We start from the raw sequence: 20983 nt of genomic DNA on the forward strand, positions 1-20983 counted from the left end.
ATAATGTGAAGACATTTCTGGAGTGTTGCCAGTAAAAGCACCATCAAACAGCACAAAAAACGTTTAGGTTTAGCCTACTTTTCCACGACTATTTACAAATGATGATTCTGTTTCTACAAAGCTTTGTCATACAGGGAGAGTTTAACATGTTTATGAGATAAAAGCCTGGAGCAGAGCTCTCTTTTCTTTAAAAGAACCCATTGAGCTAGAAAAGTTGATTTAGAAACAAACAGATAGAAAAAAAAACATCTGCTGAGAAAAGCAAATGAATAACCACATTTTTTAGCTGCATATTAATTTACATTAAAAATAATTATGAAGAACTTGTAGTGATTTCTCTGGACGATCAACCACATGGAATTATTATAACATCTGATGGGTTCAGACTGAGGTTAAAAGAAAAGTGAGTTGATCTGCAAAGTTTATATATGCTCAGGGAGTGCATAATGCAAGTTTTCAGTCAGTTGCATCATTTTTCCTATCTTGTACCTATTGAAAAACATGATCGTTTTACTGCACTCAAATCCGCATTGGGAGTCGTATCACAAGCTAAGCACTTTCTTCAAGGATGTTCTTGGGTTTGGTAAGCATCCAGTCAGACCATCAATACCAGACTTCATCCACCATCAGAAAGGCTCATCTATCACTGCTCATGAAATAAAGACAACTTATTCACCTGCTGACTACCAAATGCATGGGGGTAGTGGGAATAATATAGCAGCTGCCATTTGATAGTGATAAATCGAGTTTGCTACCTTGAGTGACTGATCCTACCCAGCACTGCTGTCAAAGGTGTTAAGAATACATTACGTTTAAGCAGTGCAAGCCACAGAAGTAGTGACAGATTTTACAAATAGCTAAATATTTAATAAATAACAGTTTTTGCTGTCTATACTGCTTTTAACTGAAATGCTCCAATCGCTGGATTAACACTTAAATACTTCATTAACACCTTTAAATGCTTAAATAGTAAAACAAAGAATAATAATAATTAATAAATATAATGTCATAATTTACTCACCCTCATGTCATTCTTTCTTCTGCAGAACAGAAAATATGATATTTTGAAGAATGCTGTTAACCAAATGCTGTTTTTGGTTATCACTGACTTCCATTGTATAGACAAAAAAAAACACAGAGACATTTCTCTATATGTCCTCTTTTATGTTCCATAGAATAAAGTCGTACAGGTTTGGAACACCACGAGTTTGAGTAAATGAAGATAGAATTTCCATTTTTGAAAGAATTATTTCTTTAAATAATCAAGACTGGTATCGCCTATTTCATATGACAAGAAACTGGTCATCAAATTTAGCTGTAAAAATCTAATTTACTTCATCCTATATAAAATATGTATAAAAAGATAATTTCAGGCTGAAAAAAAACATGATTTTATCTGTATATTTTGCGATAATGAACAGTCGGCTGTATATTATCCTGATTAACAGTTATATAACAAAAATAAGAACAACAAATGTATATGAAAAATTTAAGTTTCATTAATATACAATTATACAAATATGTAAATGAAACACACTTACAAAAACATAGCAGTGTAGTAGTTCACCAGGAACAATGGTCAAATATAAAATTTATATTTTTTTCCAAGTTTAAGTTTACACCTTGATATTTGTTTTACTCTTTTTACAAATAACTATATGGTACTCACCTCAAGTAAACTCCACAGCTGAGCTCTCAAGTTAAGCAAAAGCACAAGACTGTGTGTACCCTCAGAGCTTAAAAATCATCTCTCAACTGGAGAGTTCAGTGTCTCAGGGTGCTAGCCAGATAGAGGAATGAGAACGAACACCTCTAAATGAATGTCTGGAGGGCTGAAAACCTCGCTGGCAGAAAACTGCATCCACATTAAATTTGTAGCAGAGGAGAAAATGCAATAATTATTAATGGCTTAGGGCGTGAGTCAATAGCAGCCTGTAGGACACTGATGGATTGGCAGAGAACAGTTTATCTAATGACATTTTTTTAAATAAAAAAAGAAATAAAAAAACACATATATTATATCATATCATATCATATCATATTATATTAGGCCTATATATACATATATATTTACATTTAGTCATTTAGCAGACGCTTTTATCCCAAACAAATGAGGACAATGGAAGCAATCAAAATCAACAAAAGAGCAATGATACGCAAGTGCTATAACAAGTCTCAGTTAGCTTAACGCAGTACACGTAGCAAGGATGTTGTTTTTTTGTTGTTGTTTTTTTTTTTAATTATATAATAAATACAAAGAAAACATATAGAACAGAAAAAGAATAGAGCAAGCTAGTGTTAGAGGCCTTTTTTGCTTTTGTTAATTGTATAATAAATAAAAAGAAACCCGATAGAATACAAAAAGATTAGAAAAGCTAGTGTTAGTTTATATATATGTAACGGTATGAAAATAACGGTAATGGGATGTAACGGTATGAAAATTTCTTATCACGATTATAGTGACCAAAATTATCACGGTTATCAGTATTATCACGGTATTGTTAAAATGTGCTGGAGATGTTCAAAAAGTACCGACACATAAATCACTTCATTAAATCAACAAACAACAAATAAAGTTACTTTTTGTTTGCATAATAACTAAAACAATAACATTACCAATGATGTTCGGATTTTAAATGACAACTTGACTGACAATAGTTTAATAGCATGTTAAAATATCTAATATAAATGTTCAAATAAAGCTTTGAAAAAGTTTCATAAAAAGGTAAACCTCACATTTCAGCCTTTAAATAAAGAAAAGGGTTAAGTCAAAATGATAATTGATTAATAAATTATATATATTTTATCTGCTCCATAAACAATTCTAGACAACTTATCTGAATTGTTTAAATGTGTAGAATCCACATAAGCTTGTTTTTCTTCAACCGGTCAAAGTTTACAGCAGGGCATGCAAATTCGGTCCGTTTTTGGCCAGACAGAAACTGCACACAGGCTGAATGTAAATATAAGTCTCTGTAAATCCACTTTCTGACACTAGGTGGTGCTTTATATGGAAAAGCTGAGTTACAGCTGTTTCTCATAAACTCCATGCACGAAGCAGTACTGCGATTAAGAATACTTCCTTTAGGTATTACATGGAGCGAAGATGAAAACAAAATGCCATCGAATCGTTTCTGAAGACAGTCAGAACCTTGAGAGGTATATTCACATAATTCATTCATTCATATATTCATTTGTATAATTCCCTTAGCACTCTTTTAAAACATCCCAGCTTTTCCGCCCTGTTTTCACTCAAAAACAAAACTACTCTGCATGCTGTGCGCATGTGAGACTGTTACTTAAAACTGTGCTTTATGCTGGACAGTAGGTATTTATGTATCGTGAGTAGTTCAAATCTCGGTAATCAAATACGGTTGTGTTCTGTGTACACAAAAGGCCTCTCAAATATTGTTCACAAATCTGTCCAAATCTGTGTTAGTGAGCACTTCTCCTTTGCCAAAAAAGTCTTCGATCTTTGAGTTCAGCTCATGAAAAATGGGGGCAAAAACAAAAGGGTTGTGTTTATAATTTTGTTCAGTGTATATACTAGGGCTGGGCAGTATATCGAGTTTGTATGATATATCGATAATATCTTTATAAGCGATACGGTATGAAGCATCTGAAAAAAATATCTAGGGAGGACACAGACTGAACTGCTGCGGAGAAAGCACATAATACAATTTGTTCTAAACATGTGACAAGCTTTATATGAAGGGCTTTAAAAAAAACTCGTAAGATATAGTAGCCTATAGTTTATAGTTTGTATAAACAGAAACTATAAACTGACAGAAAGGCTGCGTGTGCCGCTGACAGAGACGTGCTGTTTAATGTGTCTGAGATGTGCTGTTTTCCTTAATGCATAACTTACATTTCACAGGTATATTCTCCATCTGTAAATGTTAGAAAGCCATGGAAATATTTCAATTTTGCTGTCAGAAGTGCATGAGCTTCTGCGATTCTCCACTAAACTTCACAGACTTCATTTAGAACGAGTGCCACCGCACAGAGAGCGCAATGAAATATGAGCGCAATAACTCTGACTAAAATATACATTTTGCTGAAATATTTGTAGTTGGACAATAAATGTGACTTATGTATAATTTTAAACCTACAAGTAAGTGTATCTGTATGATAGCACTAACTTTAAAGTTGCATGGGGTAAACAAAATAGCCTTTTTACTCAATTAGTCTGTGCTTTATTATTTTCATTTTAGTTTAGTAAATTTAACTTCTGCTTTAAAAGCATTATTTTTGTTTTTAGATTGCAATGTTACAATATTAGAATGTAAAGGGTAACCCTTTTTTGCACATAATATATGCCTACATGCTTACATTCACTTTATTTGTTTAATCCAAATACAGAATACCAAGATAGCCTATATACTATACACATAAATCAGCCATATTATATATATATATATATATATATATATATATATATATATATATAGCCACACACACACACACACACACACACGATAATAGGATCTCAGAGGATGAAAAGATCAATAAAGCTCAAATATCCACGCTGGGAAGTCTGTGATGGGTCAAGATCACAGGGAAGGGAAGAAAGGAGGAGTGAGGTAATACATCAGATGTACAAATAATACAGAGACTACAAAGGAATCAATAGAGTATAGATTATTCTCTAGGCATCAATTCTATACACAGACTAAAAATAAGAAAAGAATGAAATGCCAAACAGCCAACTCAACTGAACTCAAAAAATCTATTAAGTTTAATTGCTGTATTACTGTAGGTGGGCATGAATAAAAAACAAATCACATCAAATTATTTGTCAAGATTAATAGATGTTGTAAGGGAAAGGCCCTGGGAAAGAATCTGCTGAAAAAGTCAGACATTTCTATCAAGGTAAAAATGCCTCATGAGATATTTCAGTCAAAAAGTTCTGCATTTATGGGAAGCTGGTGGGGGTTCACCATTACTGTGATAAATGAGATGGCTTTTAGCACAAGAACTATACTGACAGACAACCAATAGATGTGAATCAAGACAAAGTGTGATGTCATTTTATTGGATGCGTAATAGCTCTCTCTTAATTAAAACTCATCTAAGTATAAATCACATCTATAGATAAATCACAGGGCAAACTAAAACTCCCACATATGCGACGTTAATGTAGAAGCAACAAGCATTTTCACAGCTACTGAGGTTTTTGCTGTGCAAAAACATTAAGTTAAATGTTCTTGACCCAGCAGTCAGGCAACATAAAATATGTTCTATTAAAATCACAAAAACATAATCAAAAAATTACTGATTAGCTTCTGAATATACTGCAGCCTGGTGATAGACGGTCTCTTTCATCCTCCTGCCTCATTATAGAAGATGGAGCAACACAACCAACTCTGTCATTATGACATATTCCCCCTCTTTTTATGGTTCTCCAGAGAAAAGCTTCAGAGATGCTTTTATTCCTTACTGCAACATTTTCAATGTAGCACTTTTTCTACAGCTGAAAAGCCTAATAGCAGAATTATGTTTGTGCATAAGCGTCTGTAGGGATGTAAATGAAAAAGTGGAGCTTGTTTGCCTCCATGTCTGTTATTTCTTGGTTAGACATTGAGCTTATAAATGGTGCAAAATCTTGGCTTTGAAAGTGTGAGACTCAGACACAGCACTGGACCGTTAATTGACCAGACTTTCCATGATGCGACTCTACCATTGCACCAACCGCAGATTTGCTTCCATACAACTAAATTAAACCAGCAGTGAGTAACATGGGACTGACATAAAATGCAATGGCTTTGTTTATTGTGCAGATTACAAATATCAAACAATTTGTCTCAATGGGGTGAGCTTATTTACACAGTCTTACAGTGACATTCAATGAGACCCAGGGCTGGCGGCTGTATTGACAGATCGTCCGAAGCTACAAGCGGGTTAATTAAAAGGGAGACATCAGTTCCTCCCTGGCTGATCCAGACTTGACTCAATCAATCGCTGTACAAACTCAATAGCTGTTTTCTGGCCCATCACATCCTGTTTGAGAGCATCTGATCAAATAGGAAAGAAGCTGGACACTGTCTCAGTATATTTAAGTCCATATTTGGATCTACGCTCCAAAAAACATAATGAATAATGAATGAGGGTGTCTCAGCTGAAATAAGGAAACAACAGGGTCAGCGGTATGATGAGAAACCTTGGTTTTTCTCTTCAATAAGAATCAGAAAAGCATAGCAAATATTTTATAAAAATTATATTATCAGAACCATTATATTTATCATACAGTGAACACAAAGTGTACATTTTGGATAAATCCAACTTGTATTTGTTGAATGTCAAAGCAAGTCTGTCCCCATGTTTTCTCATTTACTGTGCAATAGTCACAAAAAAGAAGATCCATTTTGATGCAACTACCTAGAACTATGTAAATGCAGATGCTGTTATAAAGTCAAGGCTGGATGCGGCCAGACACGCAGAGGATTCAATCAGTTTAAATAAATAAATAAGTCTCAACCCTCAAATATTGCAACTGATTGTAACTGAGAGTGACACAAAGAGCAACAGAGAAAAAAAATGGAAATGTGAATCAATTCACAAAGAGACAACATTCATAACAGCCCTGACAGTTTCCACGGCAACCTCACGTGGCTTTTATCCATGGCAGTGTTGGCTGAAGAAACAGATCTGATCTATGAGTGAAATGGCATTCAGGTAGAGTTGACCTCAAATAAGCACCTGATGCCAGAGCACACAGACAGACACCAACAAAGATAAATGAAATGCAAGAGAAAGAGAAAGTGCATGTGCTGTCACATATAAGTCAGACTGAAATAATCAAAATCATTTAAGCAACTAAGAAGGAATAGCATGATATAGAGACCTTTTAATAACGGTCAAGATTTCATTTGAAAATGCCAAGATTAAACTTACAAAACACTTCTGCGTCCACAGTAAAAAGTCTTTCAGGGAAAATATAAAAAAATGCAATTTATTCAAATTATAAATACAAATTGGATCTACTGGAAATACACTGAATGACCAAATTGACATTAAATAGTTTCATTCATTACCTGCAGATTTATTGAATATTTACATCATAAATTCATGTAAATGCCACTTCGTGCATCGCAGTCAGGGAGAAGGCTACTAACAGTAGGAAGGGAATTTTTTTTTTTTCTCTCGCAACTTGTTATTGACTTAATAGCAGTTTGCTGTGCAATATGTGCCGATCGGGTGCAGTCGGGTCTGTGTCTTCCCGGCCGGGTTCGGGTCCAACTTTCGAATAATGGTCGGGTCCGGGTAGAACATTTAAGGCATTTCTCAGGTCTGCACGGGTTCGGGTCCCACTTTCAAATAAAATACGGGTCCGGTTCGGTTCGGTGCAGCACATTTACGGGTCTCTTTGGGTGAAGAGTTTTTGGACCCATGAAGACCTCTAGTCCCTGGCTCCCCACACTTTTACGCGATGCATGGATGCGGCTCTCTCCCCTCTGCGACAGATGGGAATCCGCATCCTCAACTACCTCGACGACTGGCTCATTCTGGCCCAGTCAGAGACAGTTTCAACGTCGCACAAGACCCTCCTCCTCAGCCACTTAGATTGCCTGGGGCTCAGGGTCAACTTTACCAAGAGCATACTGTCACCCAGCCAACGAGTGTCGTTCCTGGGAACAGTTATTGACTGCTTCACATGCGGCCCATCCAGTTCTGGCTGAAGTTCCATCTGCGGCTTGGCATCACGGTCACCATCGCATAACGGTGACTCGGGCCTGCGTATCAGCCCTGACCCGTTGGAGGGACCCCCTCTGGCTGAAGCAAGGTGTGATCTTAGACACAGCGCACAGTAGGAAGGTTGTCACGACAGATGCTTCCAACAAGGGTTGGGGAGCACTGTGCGAGGGCAAACCGACCTTCGGTCTTTGGTCTGAAGAGGAGTCCGATCTGCACATCAACTGCCTAGAGATGCTAGCAGTGTGCCGTGCCTGTCAATTCTTCCTGCCAGACATAAGAGGACACCATGTGCTAATACGCTCAGACAGCAGGTCCGTGGTGTCATACATAAATAACCAGGGCGGCCTCGTCTCGAAGCGCCTCTGCACGATGTCAAAGGACCTTCTTGTTTGGGCTCAGACCAATCTGCACTCACTGAAGGCGACGCATGTGCCGGGCAATATGAACCAAGGAGCGGACATGTTGTCTCCTCAGAAGAATGGACGCTCCACCCGCTCATGGTTCAAAAAATCTGGGAAGTCTTTGGCAGAGCTCGAGTAGACCTCTTCGCCTCCGAAGACAACTCTCATTGCCCAATTTATTTCACAAAGAGCACGGCCACCCGCCCTATGCATTCCCTCCTATCGCTCTGCTACCGCAGGTACTCAGATGAGTCAGGGAACAACGGCACAGGCCGTTCTAATAGTCCCCCTCTGGAGGAACCAGCTGTAGGTGGGTGTCGTAGTTATTTCAGCTGCTCGAAGCAGCCCCGTGGCCCATTCCCTTGAGACGGGACCTCCTCTCTCAAGCAAACGGCACGCTGTGGCATCCACGGCCCGAGTTATGGGCCCTACATGTGGCCCTACATCTTAAACACTATGGCAGAAGCTAGAGGCCCGTCTACAGGTCGCCTCTACGCTCTGAAATGGTCTATTTTCTCGGCTTGTTGCCAAGACCGTGACTTAGATCCGGATACCTCTGATGTATCAGTGGATCTTTCGTTTCTGCAGGAGATGCTGGATAAACCGCATTCCTCATCCACCATCAAAGTTTACACAGCAGCCATAGCGGCCTTCCATGTCCCTATTGCTGGCCGATCGGTGGGCAGGAATAGTGCAGTGGTCCAGTTTATACGAGGCGCCAGGAGAATTAACCCCCCGCGTTCTCGTACAGTTCCACCTTGGGACTTACCAACCGTACTAAGGGCCTTGAAAGGCCCCCCGTTTGAACCACTGCAATCCACAAGCCTCAGATCACTCTTGTTTAAAACCACCCGGCTGTTAGCGCTGGCGTTGGTTAAGCGAGTAGGAGACCTACAGGCCCTTTCCATCAACCCTGCTTGCCTGGAATTCGGGCCTAACGACTCCAAGGTCGTCCTGAAACCAAGGCTGGGTTATGTACCTAAGGTGCTCTCCACTCCGTTCAGAGCCCAGGTCATAGCGTTTTCCGCGCTTTCCCCTTCGACGGATGACCAGAAATTGTCCCTGCTCTGCCCCGTCAGGGCCCTGAGGGTATACATCGAGCGTTCCGCCTCATACAGGAGATCGGAAAAGCTTTTTGTCAGCTTCGGTAACTGCACTAAAGGTCGCCCTGTTACTAAGCAAAGAATTTCCAGGTGGTTAGTGGATGCTATCACCCTAGCATATTCCTCCTTGGGCTTGCAATGCCCCATTGGAGTCAGACCCCATTCCACCAGAGGCATCGCCTCTTCCTGGGCATGGTCCAGCGGGGTGTCCATTTCAGAAATTTGTGAGGCGGCCAGCTGGTCCTCGCCATCCACATTTGTAAGGTTTTACAACCTGGACATCCCCGCCTTGCAGGCCAGAGTCCTTTCTGCTTAGTTCACCACCTCCGGCCAGTTAAGCAGTCTTATGGGTTCACTTGACCAACATTGTTCAAGTCACTCCTTCACTTGGACTGTCCATATTATATAGACACCAAGTATCAACTATACTGGACGACACCCAGGCCACGGATGACCCTGATGGCTCAGACTGTGCTTGGTGTATTTTATTTACTCCCCTGGGTATTACTCCCATGTGAGTCATGGTTTTGAGTCGTTCCCCGTCATAGTGGTTGTACTGGTTCCCATACAGCGTCTTACAGTCGCAGTACGAGTGGAATATCGAAAGGGAACGTACTCTGTTACTATCGTAACCTCGGTTCCCTGAGATATGGGAACGAGTACAGCGTTCCTGGCCATGCTATGAGCTGCACGCCTCAGTCGCTACATTCAAAGAAATCTGAGATGTGGCGGCGAAGGCTCCGTCCATTTTGGCGGGCTATGGCGGGCTGCATAGCCATAGGCTCGCTCAGCGCCACCGCAGAGCCATTGGTTCCATTTTATAGCACTGCATGAACCAATGGACGTGCAGTTTCACTGCGTAATTGAAAAGGCTTCAGTTGAAGAGGAAAAAAGGAGTTTTTCCTCATACAGCGTCTTACAGATGCAGTACTCGTTCCCATATCTCACGGAACCGAGGTTACGATAGTAACAGTAAGTTTTCGTGCATGTCTCTTTAAATGCAAATGAGCTGCTGCTCCCCACCCCCTTTTCCAGAATAGGGCTGTGCCTTTACAGCTCATTCCTCAAATAATCTGCCAAAAAAACATTTGTTTGGTTTTGATTATGGATGTCAATCACGCTGAAATCATGCGTTTTAAACCATATTAGTTTAAACTTCTGATATACGGTTTTCTGAGCACACACACAGAAAGCGGCTGTCACACAGCATGAGTTCTAAACTAATCTTTTTCATGTCTTTTTGCGCTTAAACTGTCAAATACACAAAAGTTTGTTAAAAACACACAAGTTACAAAAACAATCAGTTATGTCTGTGAAGGTAAGCAGCGTAATATACAGAAAATAAATAAATCCACTGCTCTCTTGTCTCTTCTGAGGCTGGGACTGTAAATAGTGTTCTGTGCTCATCAGTGCAGCCAAAGACAGAACACTTAGCATGCTTTCCTCGAATTTCTGCCACATTGTTAGAACTGGTACACCGTTGTCGTATGTTACAATTATGAAAACGTTTTTTATAAATTTCTGACAGTACAATACTGGATAGTGATGTAATCTGCAGAATGTACACATAAATTATGAGACTACAGTGTTTTACATACATTGATTTATTTGTGGCGCCCACCACAATATCAAAACTGACCACCACAAATAGATTTTCCAAAAGGCTTTGACTACGTTGAATAAAAACATGAGCACTGCACGTTTCAAAATCAAAACGCGGTGCGGGTGTTTTTATCTCACTGTATTTCTGAAGGAAACCGACTGTCTTCAGAAAAATGTGGATGTCATTTTCATTTCATCTTGCATGTAATGTCTGATAAAGCAGCATTTGTGAGCAGAGTGCTACTTTGTGTACAGCGTTACCGGGTAAACCTCAATCTCCACTCCAACAGCGCCTCCTGCTGGCAGAGAATGAATTTGCATATATGCCGCCACAAATCGTGATTTAGCAAAAAAAAAAAAAAAACAATAACGTTATCATGCGTGCAAGATTCTCCTGTTTAATATTCTCGGGGTCTGAATCAGGCTCAAACTGATATGGCAATAATGACGCCATCCGGAAATTGCTGCTTTGGCAAGGGGCATGGCCACTGATCTATAATAGAGAATATATATAGATCAGTAGGTGTGGCAGTACTGAAACACCGTCTAAACTGTTCGCCAATCACAACACACTGGGACAGCTAACCAATCACAACACATTTTGTTTTTTTTCATCAAACCCGGAACTAATCGAGCCGTTTGCGCCAGGCTGGGGAGAAAGGCATTGTAATGTAAATTGTGTGAAAAATAATGTGTTTTTTCGAACCACCAAGCATGAGAGCATGTTCTAGTACACCCCCAAAACAAAATCAAGACTTTGTAAGAGAGCATAATAGGACCCTGTTAAGGGGTGGTAATATTATAAGATCCCCTTTCTACATCATGGGGGGAGCGAAATCTGAGCAGCTCGTTTTTTCACAAGCTTGTAGAGAAAGGCTTATCAAACTAAATTTACTGGGTTGTTCTTTTTAAGGTTTTATGGGTTGGTAAATGCACCGGGGACCCGTTTTTAGCCCTTAAACATGGAAAAAGTCAGATTCTACTAAAACAGCTGTATTAAGATTCAAAGTCTCAGCTACCTGCTAAATTACACTATTTAAACACAAGGTCTGCACAAAAAGGTGAAACATAAATACTGTGTCAATAAACAACAATAAAGATGCAGACGAACAGAAATGCCAGTGGGTTCAGACATGTACAGCGATATCATTCACACAGTCAAAGGTTAACACAACCCAGTCAAGCCAAAGCCTCAGGCACAGACAGTCATCGGCCAACATCATCTGCTTTATGCAGGAAAACCACCTCTAAGGCAAAGAGCCTGTTTAACAAATGCTAATAGATTTATACATATTTACAAGACAGCTGCATACTTTGAAAGCAGACACACAGACCATATAGTCAAGCCCTTCATCACAAGAACGTGAACTGTGTACACAGTATGAAGCATTGTACATGTAGTAAATACACAGATCCTTGAACAGATGGGTTGTGAGATCAGCAGGTGAGCTGAACCAGACATCGGTGCTTGCCTTAAGGCAGAAATACAGTCCACCACTGACAGCAATTAAACAACCTCCCTGAACACCCAGCTAATGCATTTCAAATCAAGCTCTCACAAAAACCATATCAAGCATGCTATTAGAGCTCATAAACACATTATACAACACTTATTTTAATTGAACTAGACGCTAATTGAGCCTCATACTCTAAATGCATGAATTCAAAATAACAAGGTTGCAATATGGGTAAAAACAATGAGAACTGTATGACAACAATACTAGAGAGAGGGAAAGAACATACTATGACAGTCTGGCTCATAGCACTTGTTAAGCCTCTTGAGAGGAACAATAGCTATTTCCATCTCAAACTAATTTCAAAACTGACAAAACAAGATACCCCAGACTCAACGCCTTGTCAGAGGAGAGAGATGAAGAGTGTATGATATTTAGGCTGGTGTGGGACTGTATCCTTATTTTGACTGTTATATATATATTATGCATATGTATACTGTGCAAATGTTTGTGGTTGGTAACAGTTTTGAAATGTTTTAAAATAAATCTCTTATGCTTAACAAAGCTGCATTTATTTGATTAAAAATACAGCAAAATCTGTAATATTGTGAAATATTATCACAATTTAAAATAACTATTTTCTATTTGAATGTTATTCCAGTCTTCAATGTCACATGATCTTTCAGAAATCATTATAATTTGGTGATTTTGTTCTCAAGAAACATTATCAATGCTGAAAAAAGCTGTATTGCTTAATATTTTTGGGAAACTAATTATTTAATTAATAGAAAGTTCAAAAGAAAAGCATTTATTTAAAAATTGAAATCTTTTGTAACGATGCATTTAATTTGTACTATCACTATTTATTACCTATTTATTAATTTATTCAAACAAAAGAAAATCTTCCTGAACCCGTGTGTGTGTGTATACATACATTTTACATTATATTTATTAATTTATAATTTAAAAAAAAAAAAAAAAAAAAAAACTTAACCAGTGTTGCCAAGTAGGGCTGGTAGTTGTCTCTGCATATTAAGCTGGAAATTAAAAAAAAAGTATTTCAAAAACTATTACACACTTCACCTTTTGAAATTTGTGAAAAGTGTAAAAACTACATACCACTGGGATTTCAGTGTGAACAAAGGTTGAATTTTATGCCTTATTATTTGTACCTGTCAATCTCAGAGTCTGTCAGTAACACTCATGCAGTGGCATAAGGACCAAAGAGCATGAAATTCAATCCCCATATTTTTAATTAAGGCACCTGCAGAAAATATGAAGCCAAATTCCCAGCACAAAGGATGAAAGTCTCTTGTACTCTTGCTTAGCTTCAAAACACAAAGAGGAAAGGGTTTCCTTTAGGAGCATGACTCGTTTAAGCCCTCCACCAGCACTGGTGCTCATAGTCCTTGAGGAACAGACATAGGAATAAGCAAAACAGGAACAAGAGAGCTTGCAAAAACAAAGCGAAAAACCTCCTCAGCCAATTATTTTTGGAAAATGAGTTGCCGGAAGCCAAGAGTAATGTTGTGCTGTGTTTATTGACTCTGTGCTCCAAATGTGCACTGATCTCAAGCAGACACGTTTAATTTTTCATATGTATCGTAATTGCTATCTGGACTCAGTCAACCAGAATCTCACCATGGGGAGGAAGATAGACAAAAGGGCTGTATGAGTCCTGTGGAGACCTGGGTAATTAACTAAATTTGGATCAGCTCCTTTGAAAGGAACAGCCAGTGTCGACAGTCTCAATTATGCACCTTAAAATGAATTCAACAAAATAACTCATAATAGACATACAGTATAAGCTTGCATTTGAAAGCTCAGATATTAATGACTAACAGAGTATTCAGAACCGGTTCATAATTACGAGGCCAAGCGGTCATTTCAGCTCTAGAACTTGTCATATTCTGACCAATTAAAGTTTGAATCCAGCCCCTGTGTGAGGTTTAAAAGGTCACAGCTTTGACAAATGAGGATAAGAACATGTTAGAAAGAAAAAAAATACAGCAAGAGGACAGCAAGTGGGCAAAATGAAGAGAAGGTAAGAACTAAAGCTCATTTTTTGAAAAAGGGGCCGTTGCATGTGCATTTTCAAAACATCAGCTTAAAAGGTCTGTTATTTTGCCTTTTAAACATGCTGAGACGACTTTATGAGAACACCATGCCAAAAAAGGGCAAAGCCTTTTTGAGAGACGCAGAAATGAAACATCAATAATAAATCAGATTGTATGTTACATCAAAAAGGGTTTCTACTTTAAAGAGTTGAATCAAGAACTCCAAGGACAAAAACTACAGCAGCTGTGGTATTCCTAAAAAAGCAATTGGCATGATGAAAATAACAGTACATCATGGAACTAGCAACACAATGGGTTTGATTCCCAGGAAATGCATGAACTGCATGAACTGTTGGTACTTGCAATGCAATAGCATCTGCATAACTGTTTCTGAAGAAGAAAATTACAATGAAAATGCTACATTGCTCTATTTTTCCAGTACATAAATAACAATTGGTTAGGAAAATTGTGCCAGTTTAGGACACACTCTCTCCTGTGAGGCTCTTACATAAGACCGATAGCACACATTTGGGATTTTTGACTGTATTATCTCTTTGAGGGCCACGCTGCAACGCTGTTCTAGCCTAAATGCATTCTGCAGGATATAGGCTAAGTGTAACTATCCTCAGTTTCTGACTCCAAGCACAACCAGGTACATCCAGTCTACTTTCAGAGATGAATTATGAGCGTGTCCTGCTGGCTCGACAGGTGAAGTTATCAAGGGCAAGTAAAAAGAAAAGTATCACTGTGTTTAGAATGTATGTTTTCTCTTCTTGTTTCTCTCTCTTCACTGGCTATTGAATGTGTAACCTTGAAGAGAAAGCGTGAGTCAGCTTCACTCCCTGCAGTGACAAGGACGATGGGAACTTTGCAGTTTCTATGTTTCCCTTTCGGATTTTCTGGATTTTAGAAGTAGCACTGAAATACAAAATGACTGAAATCACTTTGTTTGTTAATGTTGTATATGTTTTAAGATTTATATGACATCTACCAGTGTGAATTAGTGATCAACCAATATAGTTATTTATTTATTTTATTTACTTTTTTTTTTTTTTTTTGATGGATGATAATTATTTTTGGATAAGAACACATGCACAAAAAATACAAAGATACATTTATGTCATTAAATAGATATTTATTTTACACAATGTATTAAAATTTATTAAATGAAATTATTTGGAAACAATTTCATTATCTGGTAGGTCTGCGCACAGTGGTAATCATTTTCTCAAATAAAGGGCAGGGAACACTAATTTAAAAAATAGTACACAGTGAATATGACATAGCAGCAAACTGGATATAGTGCAGGATAATAGCTTGTAGTTGTGCTCAGGCACTGTCAAAAACGTCCTACAATATGCTTTATAATGTGGATACAGCGTCAACTGTAATAAATTGTCAATGTTAATAATTATTAGTCCTGTATTACGAATGTACATGATTCTAAACATTCTTCAAAAGGAGCACTATTCATTTCTTGATGGATAAGACTTTTAATAAGGAAATAATAACTGTGACTATTACATTATGCAGTACTTTCTCATTAACTGTTAAACTTTTTATGAAAGCCCAACTGTTATGTAAAGATTGACTGATTAATGTTTAAAGAGGCTAATATAATCTGAGTTTTTCAAAAAGCAAAAAAAAAAAAAAAAAATTTGCATGATGCTTATCTAAATGACAGTTGAACTGTCAATGCTAGCTCTTGTATTAAACTTTGTGTTCTTTCTGTCTGCAAGATTTAGATCTTTTTAAAGAAACGTTAAAAAGTGCTTTTTCCCTCCAGGTAAACTGCTAAATTTTGTTTTATTATTTTGCGTCATAGATCACGATCAGGATCTAGGCCAGATGCAAGGAACATCAGATTAAAAGCCTGAAGACAAGAAACAAAAGGTGCAAAGCAAAAAGCAAAAACAACTGTCATACCCAGATAAAGAAAACAAGCAGAGCGGGTAAATACTGCAGAAACAAAGCTAAGAGCACAGAAACAAAAAAGACAGATCCCAGCAGCCTCTACCGCTGCCATGAGTGTCGTCACCTCGGGTTGGTTGGCAGCACAGTGGAGGGTCTCTTTCAAGTAATTATTCATAATTGCCTTTTGAATATTTAATCATGTACATAGCCACTCACATAGCCACTCACTTCGGCTGTTTGTGACCTCGATGATGGGAGATGAGCGAACATACTAGTCTGGTGTTTTTCTTTGTCTTCTTTGTGTCCGTTAAAGCCTATTGCCTCTGGGTAACATTTTTCAAAAATGAATCGATCAAGAAAGAGGTATAGGCTAGAGCAAAAAATGTTAAAGGATGGAAACAGATTTCACTCTCCCATTAAAAGATTACGTGACAAAGGATTGACTGTGTATTCATGAGAGCCGCAGCTACTTATGCGGGTCTCCAACTGCCTATAAAAGCTCCATTAACCACACTAAAGACCAGATTCCCTGGGAGGGGAAAACAAATCACCATTTAAAATATACAACCACTGCACAATTTAAGTCTGGTATCCTCTGTACAAAAGGCACTTCAACTAGGAATCTGCTTCTTTATCTGTTCTTCTTTAGCTGATAAAATACAGTTTTAGATTTCCATAGCAGACCAGCTGTTAAATCTTAATATAATATTTGAACATCAGGCTAGAACTTCAATAACATACACAAAAAATAAGAAACAGGAATGAATAAGAATATCGCCTACAGTGCTAGAACAACCTTGCCTTTTCCCCCTGCCTATATGCAAATATTATGCAAATATCACAGTATGTTAATGCCACTGTTGACTTATTCCAGCCTCACTGCCATCTCAATTCAGACTGAGCACCAAAGGACGAAAACAAAATAACCTTTTTCTTCCCTGAAGGTGTGCCATTAAAAGATCTGAACAGGCAACAGTGACCTGTGTATAACCAAAAGACAATTTCCTGCTATCATAAAAATATAAGAAAGAAACAACTTACACAATTATACACATTGCACATAATTATACACGCTGCTATGTAACAAATGGCTCAGGTCCTCCCTTCAATGTAAATCCAATTGTTTCATTGTTTTACCGTGTCCTAGATGCAAGTCTGATCAATTATATAGGTAACAAGTACTTATGGTGTTTGCTCAAATCGCTTAGCTCAATGAGTAATGCTATTTCCAGCACCCTGTCTGCTCCTTGTGGGTAACTTGTTGGCAGAACAATAAATCTTATGAAAACCAATCAGATGAATCACTTTGCATAATCAGTTATGGTTCACGTCACAAAAATCACATACCCAAAAAAAATAAAAAAAATTTGCTTGCACAAAACACAAACACACACCCCACTCCATGCTTGTAGTTGGAAGGTAAACACCATCTGCCTGTCCTGCATGGTTCCCTTTAAGTCACTCCATTCCCTCTACTATGTCTCTCCCACGTCTCATACAATAAAGCAGCACAGAAGCAGCACCCCCGGCCCTCACAGCCTGGATCTGAGGATTATGAACTACATCACCACAGGATAAACCAACACCAGGTCATTTCCTTTACCACATTATTAGGTCTATGAATGAGAAGAAAAATAACATACTTGCAAAGCTCGGTGGCATTAACCATAATTGTGTCAACCAGAAAATATTTATATCCTGTTAAAAATGTTGGATATCAGTGGGCAGAATTGAAAATCCAGGGCAAGACTTGTCCCAAACAAGTCAAGATGAGGACCTGACCTAGTTGATGTCCATCAAGTAAATCCAAATAAAAAGAGAAAATAATCAAATGATATCAAGCAACTTTCATCTTTAATGTATTTAAGTCACTGGATTGCCCATTAGATCATTTATAAAAATTACCACCAGAAAATTATTTTTCATTCAATTTTCCAGCCAAAATAGGTATTTTTGATGTATACCATTACAGTAATATAAAATATTGATACTGTGATACAAGATTTCATACTGTCTCTGATGTCAATATTTTTTAAACTGTACTTCTATTGTCAATTCCATTCACATTCAATATGTCTACAACACATAATTTCCTAATAACCAGTATGTGGATCTACAAAGAGTGAGACAAAAATATGATTTTGTAAATACAGAAAAAGAAGAGGCAGCAGCGGCAGCTCAGCAGGTTATATTTTCACTAGCATTTTTTTTTCTGGAAGCTGCTTTATATAGTATTGCAATCTATTTGAAAAATGATTTGTCAAATAGATTGCACACATATTAAAATGAATAATTTCCTTTTAAAAACTTGATATACTGCTGCATCATGATGGATATCATATTTATGATGCCGCTTACTTGATGCGCACAGGAATTTATCATCCAAAGGCTATGTGTCATATAAAACAGTGATGAATTCAAATCAACAGGCCTTTAAATTACAGTTGAAATATGCTGATGCAGTCATTTTAATGGCACAAACTAACTTTATATTATCCTGCATACAGGCACACAGTATAAAAGGAGTAGTCTTGCAAGTTGCAGCTTTAAATAACTGTGGACTATTACATCTTAATATCAGCATGCTACTGTTTGCTGGCATATAATGCCTAATAAGCAGCAATTAGTGTGTTCATGGCTTCTCTTTCAACAGACAAGGCCTTTTAAATAGGGTCTGCTGAAGAACTGGCATATTAATAACTACTTTATTAGGACAGTGCGCTACACTGCAGTGCTGAGTACATTATTCATCCATAAACATAAGGGCTGAGATAATCACACAGCCCATGTGTAGCACTTTATCCATTCAAAGTTTGTACAGTTTAGTTTTACATCAGTGGGCAATGCTGGATGTGGGCAATGCTGCCATCTCATGGTTATAAACAACCATGAACATCACAGAACTCTGTATTATGTACAAGGCTTTCTTTATGTTCAGCATGCAAACAAGAGCAGTGTAAAGCAAATCCATGCAAACACACTGTGACTTGCAATTTTTCAGACAGTAGTGAACTTAAGGATCTGAAAATAGAAAACTCGGTATAGGGAATCACGAATGCTTTACCTCCATTTGCTACTGTTTACAGAACAAATCTCAAACTTGATTAGTATTAATAGTCCATTTCTATCTAGTAATCTTACTATACAGTCATTAAAAAGGTCCAGCATGCCACAAAAGACTACATCCAAAAAATTTTAATTGGGAATTGTTCAAGTAGATCAATAAGAAAAAAAAAAAAAAGATTACACATACACACTTATTACTAATATTATGCAATTATATACATAATTATAATTATAAATAATTATGTAATTACATATATGTTGATTCATTTATATTACATAACCAAAACTTAATCATTGGGCTTCCTTTTTGCTGTTTCCCCTTTTTCAATGGTGTAGTACTAGGCTTAGACAGCAGATGTAGCTATGGCACCAGGCTTTATATTGCACAACAAAATGATTGCAAACGCATCTTCTGCACATATAGCAGGTACAAGACCTCATCAGATAAAGATATATTGCTGTAATTGACACATATACTTTCTTCATTCTAAACCTCCATAAACTCACACAGACCAGCCACACCTAACACTAAACTGCCTTTGCATTTACTGAGATATACAATGAAAGTAAAAAATAAATAAATACAGAATTTCTGCGACGTGATCGGACGCAGAGGTACTTGACAAGGAGTAAATTTGCATCTGTGAGCTACTGTATCCTATTCATTCATCAGCATGTCGTGTCAGTGCCAGTTTTTTAAAATTCACCCCTTTGATTTCAACCTTTTGCCACCATTGTTATTTTAGTAAAATTGATTACTATACTATAACTGAATTATTTTTATTTTTATGTTTTCATTTTTATTTAAAGTATTTTTTGTTGTGTGTTTTTAAATGTCTATATAGCTTTTATTCATCTTTATTTAAGTTTAGTTATTTTAGTTTATTCTAGTTATAAGTTCCTTGGCAAATATGGAAAAAAAATGAGTTTTTTTATTTTATTTAATTTCAGTTAACATTTATTTCAAGTAACAAAAATGTTTTTACAGTTTTAGTTTTTGTTGCTTGCCACATGGGCCAATGAAGAAAATCTGAAAAAGAGATACCACATGTACCACATTTGTCATCACATGGAGATTTTTACACTGATGGTCAGACTATCATTCTTACAAATTTGATTTATACCAAGTATTATGTTGCAGTTCCTTAACACTTTTACTTGCATTTGTTAGATTTTCACTTGCATTTTGGGTCATTTTGGACCCCGTGTTTGATGGAAACAGATAAGAGTGGGTTCGTGCGCATGTGTGGTGCACATGCACTCACCAGACCCGCAGTGAGAGAGGGGGCAGACTGGCCAAAGGATTGACTTCTCATGCGGACCAAGTTATTGGGTTCTCCTGAATGCTGCTGCCAGGCCAGCTGACTCACTCCACCGTGCATGCTGCTGGACAGAGGCAGAAGCTGCTTTCCTGCGGCACACCAAGGAAACAGAATTAGGACATAGTCATTTCTTGTTTTGTATATGTATCTGTATTCTGTGGTCAAAACCAAATCAAAGCCAAGCCACAGATTCTCTCTGACAGCTTTTATATAATGTGAACCAAATTCTGCAGTCTTTGTAAATCACTTCTTGAATGAAAGCAAATTTGTGACATTAAAAATTGCACAGAACGTAAAATACTCTTAGGTAAAATACACATGGTATGCTCAAATCATGTTGCATAACGTGATCATCAGGTTTTACACAAA

The 20983-nt window shown here is 37.7% G+C and overlaps 1 protein-coding gene across 7 annotated transcripts in view; it reads right to left on the reverse strand.

Moving 5' to 3' along the window:
- mast2 (microtubule associated serine/threonine kinase 2) overlaps positions 1–20983 on the reverse strand; it is a 152718-nt gene that overhangs the window by 98654 nt on the left and 33081 nt on the right. For all 7 annotated transcript variants that reach the window (XM_058778095.1, XM_058778093.1, XM_058778094.1 and 4 more), the window contains one exon: positions 20558–20703. In XM_058778095.1, the coding sequence (XP_058634078.1) occupies positions 20558–20703 (146 nt within the window). The remainder of the gene's footprint in view (positions 1–20557; positions 20704–20983) is intronic.

Source organism: Onychostoma macrolepis, chromosome 06 (assembly GCF_012432095.1).
Source record: "Onychostoma macrolepis isolate SWU-2019 chromosome 06, ASM1243209v1, whole genome shotgun sequence".
In the NCBI taxonomy this organism is placed as follows: Eukaryota; Metazoa; Chordata; class Actinopteri; order Cypriniformes; family Cyprinidae; genus Onychostoma; species Onychostoma macrolepis.